This window comes from Lacerta agilis, chromosome Z (genome assembly GCF_009819535.1).
Source record: "Lacerta agilis isolate rLacAgi1 chromosome Z, rLacAgi1.pri, whole genome shotgun sequence".
Classification (NCBI taxonomy): Eukaryota; Metazoa; Chordata; class Lepidosauria; order Squamata; family Lacertidae; genus Lacerta; species Lacerta agilis.
Window position 1 is genome coordinate 47,250,632 of NC_046331.1, and position 17,685 is coordinate 47,268,316.

General features: G+C 48.5%; 1 protein-coding gene across 2 annotated transcripts; it reads right to left on the reverse strand.

Annotated features, from left to right (window-relative positions):
* Window positions 1–1,059: 1,059 nt before the first annotated feature.
* KLF8 (Kruppel like factor 8) lies at window positions 1,060–9,357 on the reverse strand. Of its 2 annotated transcripts, none has more exons than XM_033138083.1 (5): window positions 8,705–8,760; window positions 3,480–3,970; window positions 2,941–3,043; window positions 2,296–2,435; window positions 1,060–1,893 (listed from the first exon to the last, which is right to left on the reverse strand). In XM_033138083.1, the coding sequence occupies exons 1-5, from the start codon at window positions 8,734–8,736 to the stop codon at window positions 1,712–1,714; spliced, it is 948 nt and encodes a 315-aa protein (XP_032993974.1). In that variant the 5' UTR covers window positions 8,737–8,760; the 3' UTR covers window positions 1,060–1,711. The 2 variants fall into 2 exon arrangements, with proteins under 2 accessions (XP_032993974.1, XP_032993975.1); XM_033138084.1 differs by lacking the exon at window positions 8,705–8,760 and adding an exon at window positions 9,261–9,357 and having other exon boundaries at window positions 1,061–1,893.
* Between the last annotated feature and the right edge of the window lie 8,328 nt (window positions 9,358–17,685).

A 17,685-nucleotide genomic window follows, 5' to 3' on the forward strand; every position in this document is an offset into this window, starting at 1 on the left:
CCAGCAAGGCTGAACCTTTCTGTAAAGAAAGGATTTTATTATTATCCCGAAAAGGAAACCATCCTTTGTGCCCAAACGCCTTGTAAGAGCAACCCCCTCTACTCCTCTTTCTCCTCCGATCCATTTTTTATTTTGTTTTATACATTTTGAATGTTTTGCTTAAATACTATCTGCCATTGTGTTAAATTCTATGTTAAATACCATCTGTTAAACATCCCATTTTCCTTGATCGGTTCGTAAATCTTCAACTCTCCCCCCATAATTTCCCCCATGATGATAATCAGATCAGTTTACCGATATCCGTAGCCCATTGGATCATTACATCTTTTACATCCCATTCCAATAAAATTCCATATATTTTAGAAATCACCTTTGTCTTATTCTGCAAAAATTCTTTATCTAATATTGAAATTTCACTTGCAAAACCTGGTTTGCTTTTTTATCTGCTTTTGAACACATCATTTCGTTGGTACTGAATCCAACCTGTGGCTCATTGGTTTTTGTGACTATGTGGATCCCAGTTCAGCTATTGGTTGATTGATTGATTGATCAGCTACTGATTGACTGACTGGTTGATTGATTGACTGTGTGTGCGGATATGGATCAAAGCCCCCCATCCAAACCACAACTATCACTAGTGCAGGTCAGGGGGGGGGGAATTCCAGTTTTTATCATCTACAAGATCTTATTTATTTTATCATACAGTCCATTGATTATTGGTTTTGTTTCAGGGATCAATATTCTCGATAGAGAGCAAAACTCACGTTCGAATGGCTTTTTTTAAAAGTCCGGAACGAATCAATCAGGTCAGTGCAGGTGAGGGAAAAAAATTAATTTCAGTTTCTATAATCTACAAGATCTTACTTATTTCATAGTATAGTCCATGGATTATTATCGGCCCTCGAGATGTTTTGAGACTACAATTCCCATCATCCCTGACCACTGTTCCTGTTAGCTAGGGATGATGGGAGTTGTGGTCCCAAAACATCTGGAGGGCTGAGTTTGCCTATGCCTGGATTATTAGTTTCGTTTCGGGGATCAATGGTCTCGTTAGAGAGCAAAATTCATGTTAAATTGATGTTTTTAAAAGTCTGGATTAATCCAGTTTGCATTCCTTTCTATGAGAAACCGTGCCTCGCACTTGGAACGCTTTGGACTGAAGTTTGAGACACAAAGTACCCCTGCCCTTTCTTATTTATTTCATCGCACGGTCCATCGACGATCAACGCTCTCGTTCGAGAGGAAAATCCACATCAAATGGCTCTCGATCAATCCCTTTCTATGGGAAAGCACCACTCGCACTCAGAACCCGGGGATGACGTTCATGTCCAAAATCTCATATATTGATCCATACAAGGGAGACCCTGATCTGCTGCCCCCAGACCCACTCCCCAGTCCGCCAAAGGGGAAACGATCCCCATCGGTCGAACCGGGTTCGGGTTTGGCTCGACCCCTTCTGCCAAAGGGGAAATGGCACCCGTTGATTGAGGTTATTCTTCTTATCCCCAAAAGGAAACCTTCCTCCAATTGTCCCTATTCGGAGTATGCCAACAAGGCTGAACCTTTCGGTAAAGGTCCAAGAGTGTCCACTCATCTAGGCTTGGGTCTTGAACTTGCCGTCACAGTTCTTTGCTCCGCCAAAGTTTCTCCTTTGACCCCTGGGTTTTTTTTGGGGGGGGGGCGTCCGAAGGTAACCTCCGGTTCCCCAATCTCACATCATGATGTGTCTACGGCGATGGAGGGCCAGGTGGTCCGAGCGCGAGAAGCTCCGGTCGCAGTCCGAGCAACGGAAGGGCTTGATGCCCGTGTGTTTCCGGAAATGCCGGGTCAATTCGTCCGAACGGGCAAATTTCCAGGTACAGCCCTCCCAAGTACACTTATACGGCTTCTCTCCTGCAGGGGGCGACATAGGGTAATTGTTTTAGTAAAATGAAATAAATAGGATGCTAGCAAGGCTGAACCTTCCTTTTAAAGAAGGGATTTTATTACAGTGGTACCTGGGTTAAGAACTTAATTCGTTCTGGAGGTCCGTTCTTAACCTGAAACTGTTCTTATCCTGAAGCAAAGTTCTTAACCTGAAGCGTTATTTCTGGGTTAGCGGAGTCTGTAACCTGAAGCGTCTGTAACCCAAGGTACCACTGTATTCCAAAAAGGAACCCTTCTCCCATTGTCAGTATTAAGAGGATGCCAGCAAGGCTGAACCTTTCTGTAAAAAAGGGGAATTTATTATTATTATTATTAAAAGCCTTCCTCTGGTTGTCAATTTTAAAAGGAAGCCAGTAAGGCTGAACCTACCTGTGTGTATCCTTCTGTGCGCTTTTAAGTGTGAGCTCTTAGTGTAAACTTTGCTACAACCCTCAAAGTCGCACTGGTGAATGCGCCTCTTCTTGAGGTCCGGCAAGTCAGTCTGCTGCATCTGGCTCATGGAGGAAGGCCTGGCAAGAGATGGCAGAGAGGAAGGGGTCACAAAACAATAATACTACTGATAATAATAATACTAGTAATAATAATTGTTAATTAAAATAATAATTTTAAAAAGGTAAAAAACAGACACAAGAGAAACACCAGAACCTGATAGTAAGACTCAACTAATAATAATAATAATAATAATAATAATAATAATAATAATAATAATTTTATTATCTATACCCCGCCCATCTGGCCACTAATTGTTAAAAATGAAATAACCGTCAAAAACAGTCAAAAACAAAGAACCAGAACCTGAGAGTAAGGTTCAACTAATTAATTATTATTATTATTATTATTATTATTATTATTATTATTATTATTATTATTATAACCCTTTTCGCTAACCCTAACCCTAATAATAATAATAATTTAAATCAATTCGATTTAAATCCCTAGTCCATAAGACTTGATTTAAATCCTTTCTTTACAGAAAGGTTCAGCCTTGCTGGCATACTCTGGTAGAAGACTCACTCTCTCTGGAGCTCGGGGAAGGAGGCCGGGCGGCTCTCTGAAGCGCTGTCGTCGCTCTCGCTGCTGATGCCAAGCGGGCAAATGGAACCGGGGTCCACTTTCACTGTGGAAAAAATGTAGGCCCATTCAGAAAAAGGACAACACTTTCCAGGAGATATTTGTAGTTTCCTGGAGTTTAGTGATCTGACATGGTCATTTCTCCGTTTACTTCCCCTTTGGGGAATAATAAAATCCTTTTTACAGAAAGGTTCAGCCTTGCTGGCATCCTCTTAATACTGACCAGTGGAAGAAAGTTTCCTTTTTGAAGGAATTACAGAAAGGTTCAACCTTACTATTCTCCTCTTAACCGGGGGAAGATTTTCTTTTTGGAACAATGAAATCCTTTTACTGAAAGGTTCAGCCTTGCTGAAATCCTCTCAATATGGACAACTGGAAGGTTTCCTTTTTGGAACAATAAAATATTTTTTACAGAAAGGTTCAGCCTTGCTGGCATTCTCTTAATATTGCCATGATCTATAACCACCCCACAGCACCCTCACCGGAACCGGCGTCCTTCCCGTCACCACCGATGAGGGGCACTGTCACGGCGGCTGCTGCCACCCCGTCAGCCGGCACAGCAGCGTAGACGACTGGCAGTGACTGGACCACCAGTGGGATGGTCTGGAGTTTGCCCATCTTGCCGGGCAGCTGGAATGAGGGTATTGTGTGGATCACGTGCAGGATCTGCTGCCCGCCGCTGCCCTGGCTGGAGGCCAGGATAGAGCCCGGAGAGAGGACGGCTGGGATGGCCGAGGACGCGGAGCCCAGTGCCGCGGCTGCCGGTGATGCGGCGGGTGGCGCAGCAGACCGGAAGCAGGAGAGAGGGATCTGGGGCACCGGTGGTGCCTTGGTCTTGTGGACAGACAAATCCACTGGCTCGGCCAGTAGCTCCTCGGGGGGCTCGGTCTTGATGTCACCCAACAACGCAACCGGCGGCTCGCCGTCGCCCAGCAGCGGCGAGGAACTCATGGCGGGCAGATGTACCAGGAGCCTGGGGAAGGGAAGAGAAGGGCCAGTCAGGTCTGGGTTCCTGAACGCCTGGGTTCCCGAACGCTTTGGGAAAGTTTCTTTTATGGAATCATAAAATTGATTTTTTTTTAAACAGAAAAGTAAAGCCTTGTTGGCATCCTCTGAAGAAAGGTTTTATTTCTGCAATAATACAGAAAGGTTCAACCTTGCTGGAATCCACTTAATATGGACAAGCGGAGGAAGGTTTCCTTTTTGGAATCATAAAAGCTCCCCTTTTTACAGAAAGCTTCAGCCTTGCTGGCCTCCTCTTATTGTGGACAAACAGAGGGAGATTTCCTATTTGGAATTTTAAAAATCCATTTTTTACAGAAAGGTTCAACCTAGCTGGTATCCTCTTCATATTGACAACCGGAGGAAAGTGTCCTTTTGGGAATCATAAAATCCTTAATTAACTTATTGTTCTTCATTATTATTATTATTATTATTATTAATATTATTATTTATTTTATCTTTATACCGCCTTTCACCCAAAGGTCTCAGGGCGGTTCACATAAAATATTGCATACATAAAATCAATATACAAACAACCCTATATTATTATTATTGTTGTTGTTGGCAACGGTCTGCCCCAGAGTACTGGCTCAGGTGTGGGGCACCCCTCCAAAATGTAACCACCCACCTCCACCCACAGTCAACACAAGACCCCAGCCTGGGCATCCCCCTTTTACAGAAAGGTTCAACCTTGGTGGCATCCATTTAATATTGAGAAGAAGAAGGTGGTTTCCTTTTTGGAAAGATGAAATCTGTGGGGGGTTTTACAGAAAGGTTCAACCTTGCTGTCCTCCTCTTAATATGGACAACTGGAGAAAGATTTTCTTTTTGGAGTAATAAGTTTTCAGAAATGCATAGACTATTAGACCAATAATTATGAAATTATGGGGAAGTTTAATAAGTTAACTTTCTGTTTGGACAACTTTTCTGCTGTGCTTGACTGGAAGGAGAAAAATAATCATTTCCTTCATAACCATTTAAACAACTTATTTCACTAAAGCAATAACATTATGGCATATGTATCCATGTTTTTTAACTGATGTGCTTAAACTTTTTTTTTTAAGCCTTGGACCAGGCTTCCTCAACCTCAGCCCTCCAGATGTTTTGAGACTACAATTCCCAGCATCCATGACCACTGGAACGGCTAGCTAGGGATCATGAGAGTTGTAGGCCAAAAACATATGGAGGGCCGAGGTTGGGGAAGCCTGACTTAGACTGAGTTTCAGCACACATGAAAAACTTTAAACAAATCCTTCTTTCCTGATGAATAGCCTTTGGACTAGCTTGAAGAGAAAATCTTGAGAAAGATTATTCCTCCCAAAGCATTTTTAAAAATCAAATTTAAGGCAGCTCAGAGAGGAGGAGGAGGAGGAGGAGGAGGAGGAGGAGAGAGAGAGAGAGAGAATATGAGTCCAGGGTGGGAGAGGGAGGGAAAGAGAGAAGAGTGGGATAGAGGAAGGGAGATTTGAGAGAGAGATGGAGAGCAAGAGAGAGAGAGAAAGAAAGAGAGGGAGGGAGAGAAAGAGAAAGAGGGAGGGAGATGTGAAGGTAGGGCTTGTGCGAGCATCACAAGGGAAGCCAGCCTGCAGGCTCTGTTGCCATGGCAACCAGATGCACCTGAGGATGGAGCTGATACCCAGCCAGCATCCCTTTCTAAGGGAAAGCGCGCCTCCCTTTTGTAATTTGAGTGTGAATTCCGGGGGTGGGGGCAACTGCAAAAAGCAGCGGGAGGATGGAACGTGGCTTCTGGGGCACCTCAGAGTTCCCCTCTGGCCCCTTCGGTTGCCTGTCTGCCCCCCAAGGGGGCCAAGAGGGACCTGGTCTTCCTGTTGGTCTGAATCTGCTGGTGCTAGTGCTGAAGGGGCCGGGTACCAAGCTCTGTTGGGAGTATCCCATTGCCGTGGCAACAGAGCCTGCAGGCTGGCTTCGCTGTGATGCTCGGAAAAAGCCCTGCCTTCACATCTGTGTGTGTTTGTGTGTGTGTGTGTGTGTGTTTCTTTCTCTCTACTTTTTTTCTCTTGCTCTCCATTACTCTCTCAAATCTCCCTTCCTCTATCCCTTTCTTCTCTCCTTCCCTCCCTGGACTCCTTCTCTCTCTCTCTCTCTCTCTCTCTCTCTTTCTCTCTACTTTCTTCCTCTTACTCTCCATTCCTCTCTCAAATCTCCCTTCCTCTATCCCTTTCTTCTTTCTTTCCCTCTCTCTTCCTTCCTGGACTTCTTCTTCTTCTTCTTCTTCTTCTTCTTCTTCTTCTTCCTCTCTCCCTCTCCCTCTCCCTCCTTAATTTGCTGTCAGAGGAGGCCCAGAGGAAATTCCTGCCATAGGTGTGGACATGGCTTCAGGCGGCTGGGTGTGCCCCCATTTCGCCAGCTCCTTAAGCCGGCCAGAACTTTCCTGGATAATAAGGATTGTTTTATTATTTCTACCCCGCCCATCTGGCCCTCTCCGCCCAGCTTCAGCTGCCTAGGCAAGCCCCAAACAAGGAGAGTGTGAGGCACCCGCCCGTCCCCTTTGCAACCTCTCCGTGACCTGCCACCGCCTGGGCCCTGCCCAGAGTGGAAAAATGCAGGCGTTCCTGCTGCCGCTCTCCACCCAGCACAGGCTGGGTGTGCCTCCTGCACTTAAAAAATAATCCCTAAAACAGCAATTTAACATGAATTTCACTATCTAACAAGACCTAAAATGAAAGCAATAAGCAATGTTTGGACCCCTGGGCTCTCACTTGTGGGATGTTTGGACCCCTGGGCTCTCACTTGTGGGATGCTTTTTAACATCTAAATGAAGCTGCAGGGAGAGATCATCAGGGAATTTGCGCTGGGGGTTCACCAGTATGTGGATGATACCCAGCTCAGCCTCCCTTTTGAATCAGAACCAGTGAAGGCAGTCAAGGTGCTGTGTGGATGCCTGGAGGTGGTTGGAGGATGGATGGCGGCTAACGGATTGAGGTTGGATCTGAACAAGACCAAAGTCCAGTTGTGGGGAGGCAGGTGTGGGGGACTCCCTGGTCCTGAATGGGGCAACTGTGCCCTTAAAGGACCAGGTGCGCAGCCTGGGAGTCATTTTCGCCATTTTGGCCCTATGGAGGCACAGGTCCATTCTGTGTCCAGGACTCTGCCCACCAACTGTCTCCCCCGAGCAGTGCATGCTCTGGTTATCTCCTGCTCGGATTCCTGCCATGTGCTCTACATGGGGCTACCTTTGAAGGTGACCCGGAAACTGCAATTAATCCAGAATGTGGTGACTGGGAGTAGCCGCTGAGACCACCTACATTGGCTCCTAGGACATTTCCGGGCACAATTCAAAGTGTTGGTGCTGACCTTGAAAGCCCTAAAAGACCGCAGGCCAGAAGGATATGAGCCGCTGATTCGGTCCTGCCATTTCCACAGTTTTTTCAGTGGGATTTTTTGGAATTGTCCCTTGAGGACTGCCGAAGACCGTACATTCAATCTTGCGGGAGTAGAAGCCCGTCGTGCGGTGACAAACCACAAGAGTGAAGCATTGGAGAGACAGTTTCAGTCCAAGTGCTCTGATGACAATCTTGTAGCACTAGGGATATTAGGGGGTGGGGGTGGGATCTGAGTTCAGACGAACCCAGTACCGTGGTACCTTGGTTCTCAAACTTAATCCGTTCCGGAACCCTCCCTGTGCGCACGGTTGCGCCCTCTGCCGCTCCCGTTTCTTGGGGTTGCGCCGCCTCCGCGCTTTCGCCTCCATCGCCCACCGCCCGGGGGCACCCCCACCTGTCAACCCGGAGCAAGTCTCACTCCGGGGGCGCAGCGGCCACCCGCGGGATCGTTCTCACGGAGCCTGCTCGAGCCCCGGACTCGCTGCCAGCCAGGTGCTCGAGCGCACCCCCTCGGGAGACGCCAAGCAGAGGCTCTACCGTGCGTAAAAGTCGCGGCTGCCCGGCCTCCAGCTCCTCCTCTTCCTTGCACACTCCCCGCCACTCCCGTTTCTTCGAGGGGCGCCGCCTCCGCGCTTCCGCCTCCTCCACACACCCACCGCCCAGGGGTGCCCCCACCTGTCGACGCGGGATCGTTCTCACGGAGCCTGCTCCAGCCCCCAGCCCCCGAGACTCGCTGCCAGCCAGAACTGGGGGGAATCGGGAGCATCAGTGCCGCACCAGAAAGCCCCCCACCCCGCCACACCCCCTCGGGTGAGAGCCCAACCAGAGGCTCTCCCGTGCGTAATAACAGGCGCAGCGGCCAGGCCTCTCCTGCTCCTCCTCTTCCCTGCGCGCTCGGCTGCGCCCTCTGCCGCTCCCGTTTCCTCGGGGGGTGCCACTTCCGCGCTTCCGCCTCTTCCGCCCACCGCCGAGGCTTTCCTGCCCGCTCAGCCCTCCGCGCCGGGCGCACCTCTTGCCGCGGGTCCCCGTGCGCAATGCCAGACTGGCTGGACGCGCCGGTGGTGGTGGTGGTGGCGGCGGTGGCGGCTGCTCTTATCCGCCGAGCCGTGCTCCCCCACCCATCTGCCCATCCCTGACCCCACCCACCACCGCCTCCACCCACCGCCCCGGCACCCCCACCTGTAAACTCTTAGCCAGCCTCCCTCCCTCGCCAATCCGTTGCCACCAGGGGCGCAGCGGCCGCCACCCTGGCTCTACCCGTGGGATCGGCTCACGGAGCCTGCTCGAGCCCCAGAACCGGGGGCGGCGACGGGAAAGGGAAGCCGCAAAGCCGCGCCAGAAAGCCCCCACCCCCGACACACCCCCTCAGGAGACGCCCAGCCGAGGCTCTCATCCGTGCGTAACAGACGCCTCCTGCTCCTCCACTTCCCGGCGCGCTCAGCTGCGCCCTCTGCCGCTCCCGTTTCCGAGAGGCTGGCACCGCCTCCGCGCTTCCGCCTCCTCCGCCCACCGCCCTTGACCGCTCCCTTCCCACCCACCCGCCACCCACTGCCGCCTCCTCCACCCACCGCTCTGCTGGACCACCTCCCTGCCCGCTCCTCTCGCCGGGGGTCCCCGTGCGCAACGCGAGCCTGATTGTCGGATTTTCTCCGCCAAGCCGGGCTCACCCACAAATCTGTCTGTCACTCACCCCACACACTACCTCCTCCACCCACCGCCCTGCAGGACCACCTCCCTGCCCGCTTCGCGCTGGGCGCGGCGCACCTCTCGCCGGGGGTCCCCAATCCTGGCTGGACGCGCCGATGGCGGCGGTGGCTCTCCTTCACAGAGCCGCGGTACTCCACCCATTTGCCCGTCCCTGACCCCACCCACCACCGCCTCCACCCATCGCCCCGGACCGCTTCCCAGCGCGCTCACCGCCTCCGCGCCGTGCGCTCCCCTCGCCTTGTGCGCAAAAGCGAGCTTGGCTGCTGGACGCGGTGCCAGTGGCGGCGGCTCCTCTCTCCCCCACCCAACTGCCTGACCCCACCCAGAGGCTCCACCCAGCCGCGGCTCCGCGGGCTGTCAATCAGCAGCGGCGGTGGGGGGAGGGGAGGAGGAGGCAGGTGGCCAAATTGCGGGGCGAGGGCTCAGCCGCCACCGCCCTCCTTCCTTCTCCCCTCCTTTTCCACCCTTACCCATTCCTCCTTTCCCACCCTTTTCCCATTCCCCACCTCCCCGCACCAGCAGAAGCAGGGGCCGATCCGGGTTGGGCTGCTCCGCCCTTTCTGACTCCACCTTCCCGCGGACAGGAGGCGGCGCAGGCAGCCTTTCCCCGAGGCGAGTCCAGCCTTCCAAATCCTTTTATCGGCTTTCCAAATTAATACGAATCAAATCTAATTATTTTTACCTAATACAAATTTAATAATAATAATAATAATAATAATAATAATAATAATAATAATAATAATAATAATAGTTGTTACAGGTAGGTAGCTGTGTTGGTCTGCCGTAGTCCAAACAAAATAAAAAATAAAAAAAATCGTTCCAGTAGCACCTTAGAGAGCAGCTAAGTTTGTTATTGGTATGAGCTTATTTTATTATTGTTGTTGTTGTTGTTGTTGTTGTTGTTGTTGTTGTTGTTGTTGTTATTTCTACCCCTCTATTATTTCTAGGGTTAGGGCAGTTTGGCCAAACTGTGGGAGGCACTGAAAGATAGGCATGCCTGGCGTGCTCTGGTCCATGGGGTCATGAAGAGTCGGACACGACTGAACGACTGAACAACAACACTCCTCCCATCTGGCTGGGTTTCCCCAGCCACTCTGGGCAGCTTCCAGCAAAAGATTAAATATACATTAGAACGTCCATCATTCAAAACTTCCCTAAACAGGGCTGCCTTCAGATGTCTTCTAAATGTCATATAGTTGTTTATTTCCTTGACATCTGATGGAAGGGCATTCTACAAGGTGGGCGCCACCACCGAGAAGGCCCTCTGCCTGGTTGCCAACATACAGTGGCACCTTCGTTCTCAAACTGAATCCATTCCCGAACCCAAAGCGTTCCGAAACCAAGGCATGCTTTACCATGGAAAGGAACGCCAAATGGATTAATCCATTCCAGCAATTTGAACATATGAGTTTTACTAACGAGACCACTGATCCCTCAAACGAAAGCAATAATCAATATATAGGGATACCTTGGTTCTCAAACTGAATCCATTCCGGAAGTCCGTTCCAAAACCAAAGTGTTCCAAAATGGAGGTGTGCTTTTCCATAGAAAGGAACTCGAAATGGATTAATCCGTTCCAGACTTTTAAATTAAAACCACAATTTGAACATGAATTTGACTTTTGAATGAAACCATTGATCCATAAAACGAAAGCAATCACCAATGTACTGTACAATAAAATGAGATATTGCAGATGATAAAAATGAAAATAAATTTTTTTTCTTACCTGCACTGATTATAGTCATTGTTTGGATGCTTCTAGCCATTTCCGCAGTCACACCATCAGTCCATCAGGAGCTGAACTGTGTTCCACACAGCCACAAAAGCAGAGGAACCGAAAAAGCCACAAAAATGCCAAATCAAGAACAAAAAGCAAAGTGTCACTTGATTTCCGAAATGTTTGGAAACCAAGACGCAGCTTCAGATCGGCACAGGGCCCCCGGAAACAATCGCCAGCAGCCACGTTGGACACTCGGCTTCCGGAAAACAGAACACTTCCTTTGGGCTTTTCAGTGTTTGGGAACCAAAGCTGTTTCTGTGCCGAAACCCTGATGGAAATGGACCCAGAAAACCAGTTTATGTGAGTTACGTGGCTCTTCCCTGCCGCGTCGAAAATGTGGGCAGCCGACCAGCTTCCCAATCCGGAACCCGATCTTCTCCGGAGTAAGCCCTCTGGACATCTGCAGAGCCCCGCCCCAGTTCACCTTTGAATGTATTTTTCATCTTTTGTGGGAAGTCACGCAGAGTGGCTGGGGAAACCCAGCCAGGTGGATGGGGGTAGAAAAATTATTATTATTATTATTATTATTATTATTATTATTATTATTATTATTCACTTGGGCTCTGCAGAACTCCAGGAGGGAAAACAGGAGTGCTGTTTGCAAAGGTGATAGCACTGCAAGAACAGTTTTCATCTGGTAAAGATTTTAAGCAACAACAGAAGAGGACATGCATTCATTATCTCATAACTTTACAAATTTAATTGCAATTTCCAGAGTTAGAGACCTGGAGGTTGCGCACTTTTCCTGTGTCAGCTGAGCCTCCCTGGGTGGGAGCAGTTGCTGCGGCGTGCTCAGCGCATGAGGAGGCTGTGCTTAGGCCCGTCCACCCTCCCCAGCTTCTCTCTCTCTCTCTCTTTTTTTAAAAAAATCTTTATTTACAATCTTATAATTATTACAATACATTTCATACATCAAAATCATACAGTAAATTACATTGTCATTCTTCCTTACACAAATTTATTTCTTTATCCCACCACCAAAATCCCCTCACCACACCCCTCTGACTTCACAAAAAAAGAATGTGGTAAACTTACTCTTGCATTCCAGAGTTCCCTTCATATTAATTTATATATTGATTGACCTAATTCATTTCTAAATTTTCTATCTTATTTACTTCATATCTCTTAATCAAGGCATGATAGTATATTAGTTTTTGAGCAATATTTTGCCATGTAACCCTCATAGCATTTCCATTCATCTTTTAACTTTTGTTTGGATTGATTTCTTATTGCGGCCGTTAATTTTGCCAATGATAAATACTCACTTAATTTGCAGATCCATTCCTCCTTTGTTGGGACCCTCTGTGCTTTCCAATTTGCCGCTATGACTACCCTAGCGGCAGTGCTTGCATACAGGAAGATTTTTTTCATTCTCTGTGGTATTTCTTCATCTAATAGCCCTAGTAAATATACTTCAGGTCTTTTAGTAATCAATTTTTAAGCATCTTTTTCATTTCTTCATGTACCATTGTCCAAAAAAAATTAATTTGTTCACACGTCCACCACATAACTTACTTGCAATCTCTTTTTTATTATTTAATTCAACAACACACATAACAAAACAGAGAAAGGGGGGGGGGAAGGCTAAAAGAAAAAAATACAAAAAAGAAACAACCACATAGAATTCCAAACAACTCCCCCTCCTGCCCTCACCTCCCTCCACCCGGTGAGGACTTCCAATCTTCATTATTCTGTCTTCTTTTAAAAGTCTATTATTTTCACATTAATTTTCCCCATTTCATACCTTTCCTTTCCTTTTCTTCTAGTCTCCTAACATTAATAAAATAATATACATATCTTTATCTTTACCACATACACAGCTATAATTTACATATTACAACTTTTTACAATTCCAATATGTATTATATTATATGCTATCCACGAGGTTTATCACAAAGTTTACATATTCAACATATCCTTCCTATATATTCCATAAACTTTCCCCATTCTTTTAGGAATGTTTCATCTCCCTGTTGCCTGATTTTCGCTGTTAATCTTGCTATTTCCGCATACTCTGTTATTTTCTGTTGCCATTGCTCCACTGTTGGGATTAGTTGTGACTTCCAAACTTGCGCCAATAACAGTCTCGCCCCCGGAAGTTGCATACATGAATAGTTTTTTTTAACCTTCCCCTACCATTCCTAACAGAAAAGCCTCTGGCTTTTTTCTTAAAAGTGTACTTGAAGATCTTTTTTAATTCGTTATAAATATTTTCCCAATAAATCTTTATTTTATCGCATGTCCACCACATATGGAAGAAACTGCCATCTTTCACCCCACATTTCCAACAGTTCTTACTACCAGTTCTGTACATTTTAGCCAATTTGTTAGGCGTGAGGTGCCATCTATACATCATTTTGCATAAATTTTCCTTCAGTGATGTACATGCTGTAAATTTTATTTCAGTACACCATAATTTCTGCCATTTCTCGTATTCAATGTTATGACCAAAATCAATTGCCCACTTTATCATGACAGACTTAATCTCCTCGTCTTTGGTGTTCCATTCCAGTAAATAATCATTTATTTTTTATAATACTTTTTTCTCATTCTGTATTATCGATCTCTCCTGGTCAAAACCTTTCATTCTCTTTTCTTTTACAAAAAGGCTATTACGTTGGTGGTATTCTATCCATCCTGATATTCTATCCTTCTTCATACGGCCTGATTTTAACTATGTTGTTTTCTTCTATAAGGAGATCTCTATAAGTTATCCATTGACTTTTTGAATTTAATTTTTTGACTGCTTGAACTTCCTGAGGTGACAGCCACCCTGGAGTTTTCCTCTCAAATAGCTCTTTATATCTGTTCCAAACCTCATATAGCAGTTTCTTAATGGCATGATTTTAAAAATCCCTGTGTACATCAACTTCGTTGTGCCAAAGATAGGCATGCCACCCAAATTATTTTCTACCCCCTCCAAGTCTAATATATCCATATTGTCCAATCTGATCTATTCTCCTAACCACTCTATACATGCCACTTCGTAATAGATTTTAAAGTCTTTCTCTTTTGTCTGTCAAGAGTTTATACTTTACCCTGGGCTTTCCCCCCTGCCACATGAACTTTGAAATTATTTTCTGCCATTCTGTAAAATATTTTAGAGCTGTGATAATAGGAATATTTTGAAATAAGAAAAGTATTTTGGGCAAAATATTAATTTTGATGGCTGCGATCCTGCCCCAAAAGGACAAGTTGAGTCTGGTCCAAATTTCGAGACTTCTCCTTACTTCTTTCCATGCTGTTTCATAATTGTTTTAAATAAGTTGGAATATTTTGGGGATAACCAAATGCCCAGATCGTTTCTTTTCTACTGATATCCCAAATTCCTTTTATAAGTGGTCCCTTTGGTCTTTACTTAAGTTCTTTACCATCATCTTTGTTTTACTCGTTTATTTTTAATCCTGCCAATAAACCAAATTATTCAATTACTTTTAATGCCACCCCTAATGATATTTGCGGTTCTTGAATTGTTAAAGCACTATCGTCTGCGAAAGCCTTCACTTTATATAAATAAATAAAATCTTTATTACGGTCCAGAGACCCAACAATTCATTATAAAACAGTACACAGTTTTGACAGCCCGCCTTCAGGTTATATAAGCATTATGTACAGACTTAGGAAGAGAGATCATTAATTCTTTCCACCACCGATAGAAACTTCGCCACTGCTAATGTTCTATCATTTATCCGGTCTTCCAGTAGGAACCTGACATAGTAAGCCTCTGATTTTCCTGGGAAAAGTCTTAACAGGGGTAATATCAGTTCAGCCCTGGCTTGCTCGAATTTCACACAGTGCAGCAAAATATGCTTTACAGAGTCAATGTCTTGGGCACACGAACACAGTCTATCCTGATAAGGAACTCCTCTCAATCTGCCATCCAACACTGCAGAAGGGAAGACGTTAAGTCTGGCTTTTGTAAATAGCCTTCGGTAATTAGGGACTGTCAGATTTTTAATATAAGCTGTCATCCTAAAGGCATGCCCATACTGCAGTCCCACTGCCAGCGGACTACAGACTGTGTGTGAGCGACACTGCAGTTCACCATGTGCAATATCCCAGAGTCTTTGCTTTAGAGTCTTTAGGGCACCTTCATATCCCAGGCAATAGAGTTGGGGGGGGTGCCAGGCCATGGTTTTCTGCCAGTTGCTGACATACTCCTCATTGTTCAGATGTTTATACAGACCCTCCCCTAGCTCAAACACTGCAGTCTTGAGCCAGTGTTTTAGTGCAGCCCACCATGCCTTAGTTGTAATTGGGCATTCACCAGCTTCTAACAAAAGTATAGAGTTGGGGACACAGTTGGGTACCTGAAGCAAAGATCGTAAGAATTTTGCTTGAAAGCCATCTAGCTTAGGCAGGTCCCCAATATGCCAGACATTTGCGGCGTACAGGAGTTGGGGAACGGATTTTGCGTTGAAAACCCTTAAGGCTGCTGGTACAAACTTGCCGCCCTTTGTGAAAAGAATTGTGCTGGCCCCAAGGGTTTGTCCATGAAGCGAGGTCCAAGTCCAGTCCTGGGTCTAGGGGTCCAAAGGAGGTCAGTCCGGCAGGGAGCAAGGCAGGGAGCAGGTCAAGGTCCAAGGCAGGTTCAGGCACAAGGTTGCAGGTTGAGCACACGCTTGCAACTAAGTTGCTCACGCAACTTGGGCTGGGTCTGGCTGGCTTTTATCTGGCCCTATGCTTAGGGCGGTCCCGATCCTCCGGAGACTCGCCTCTCCTCCGGGCCTGGAGGCGAGCACTCCTCCTGCAGACACTTAACTCCCTTCGCCTCTCTGCCCTGAGCCTCTGTAGCTCAGGAGAGGCTGGTGGGTTACTGGACCCAGGGGATGCCTCAGCTTCCTCTGAAGAGGCTGGGAGTGGAGCACCTGCAGGCAATGGGTCCTCCCTCCCATCAGGAGCCAGAGCAGACTCTGCTGATGCCTGCACCTGGGGATCTAGCACAGGTGGGGATCCTTCAGGCTCAAGCCCTGGCCCCGGCTCAGCTGGTTCTGGAGGCAGGGAATCCTGTGCAGGCTGGGATCCCTCAGGTTCAGCATCAGAGTCTGACTCCCAGGCCATCACACCATCCCCCCTCCCAGGCCTCCCCCTCAACCGAGGGGCCGGACCAGGCTTGCTGGGGTAAGCTGCATGGAAATCACAGAGGCAGGCAGGTGCGTGGACGTTTTCCGCTGGTTCCCATGAACGATCCTCAGGCCCATACCCCTTCCAGTCGATGAGGTATTGGAGCTTCCCCCTGCGGTATCGTGAGTCGAGAATGCGCTCCACCTCGTACTCAGGCTCCCCCTCAACCAAAACTGGCTGTGGTCGTGGATTGTCTGGGTGGAACTCGTCGGGCGGGGCGACTGGACTAAGTAGGGACCGGTGGAATACTGGGTGAACCTTGAGCGATGGAGGTAACTGGAGGCGAAATGCCAGCGGCGACACCTGCGCAGTGATGGTGAATGGGCCGGCAAACCGTGCATCCAGCTTTCGTGAGGGCCGAGAAGGATGCAGGTGACGGGTAGAGAGCCACACCCGATCCCAACATGGAGTTCTGGCCCCTCCTGACGATGTCGGTCAGCCTGGGCCTTGTATGCGTCCTTGGCCTGGCGCAGTTGCTCCATCAATAATTGTTGCTGGGACTGAAGCTCCTGAAGCCAGTCTGTCACTGCGGGGACCGCGGAAGCTGGCAGCACGTCCGGGAACAAACGTGGATGGTAGCCGTAGGAGGCCTGGAATGGGGTCTGCTGGGTGGAGGCGTTCACTGCATTGTTGTAGGCGAACTCCGCCAATGGCAAGTGATCGACCCAGTCATCCTGCTGGAAGCTGCAGTAACACCGGAGGTACTGCTCCAGCACCGCATTTGCCCGTTCCGTCTGGCCATCGGTCTGCGGGTGGTGGGCCGAAGATAGACAGACCTCCGTCCCAAGGGTCTGGTGCAGGGCTCGCCAGAAGTGGGATGTGAACTGGACGCCGCGGTCAGAAACCACACGCTCGGGAAGGCCATGCAGGCGGAAGATGTGCTGCAAGTACAGTTGAGCCGTTTCCTTAGCTGTGGGTATGGACGGGCAGGGGGCACAGTGCACCATCTTAGTGAAATGGTCCGTGAAAACCAGGAGGCAGGTACAGTGACGAGATGGGGGCAAGTCCACCACAAAGTCCAGTGAGACCATGTGGCAGGGACGCGGTGGGACTGGTAATGGCTGGAGCAGACCGGGGGGTCGCCCGGTAGGACCCTTGGCCCGCCGGCAGACATCGCAACCAGCAACATAGCGTGCCACATCAGCCTTCAGGCGGGGCCACCAGAACTCCCGGCTTACCAGATGGGTGGTCCGGTACCGCCCAAAGTGCCCTGCTGCTGGGGCATCGTGGGACAACTGGAGAACCTCAGCCCGCAATGGTCCTGGTGGGATGTATAGACGACCCTGGTGCAGCAGTAGGCCCTGGTGCAGGGCCAGCCCCGGATATCGAGGGCATGACCCGTCAGACAGTTCCCGGAGCCGTTCCTGAGCCCAAGCATCGACCCGTTGCTGTTCTCGCACCCGAGCCTGCAGCGGCTTGGCCTCCTGAGTGGCCAGGAATGCGGCTGGTGGTAAGATAATCGTCGGTACTGCCTGCTGTACAGTGTCTGCGACGTCCTCGGGTTTCCGGGACAGGGCATCCGCTTTCCAGTTTTGGGAGCTAGGGATGTAGCGGATCCGGAACTGGAACCAGGAGAAAAACAGCACCCACCGGATCTGCCTTTGGTTCAACTTGCGGGTGGTCTGGAGGTACTCCAGATTCCGGTGGTCCGTTCTCACTTCCACCGGGTGTCGTGCCCCCTCAAGATGATGGCGCCAGACCTCAAAGGCCACCTTGATGGCCAGTAGTTCC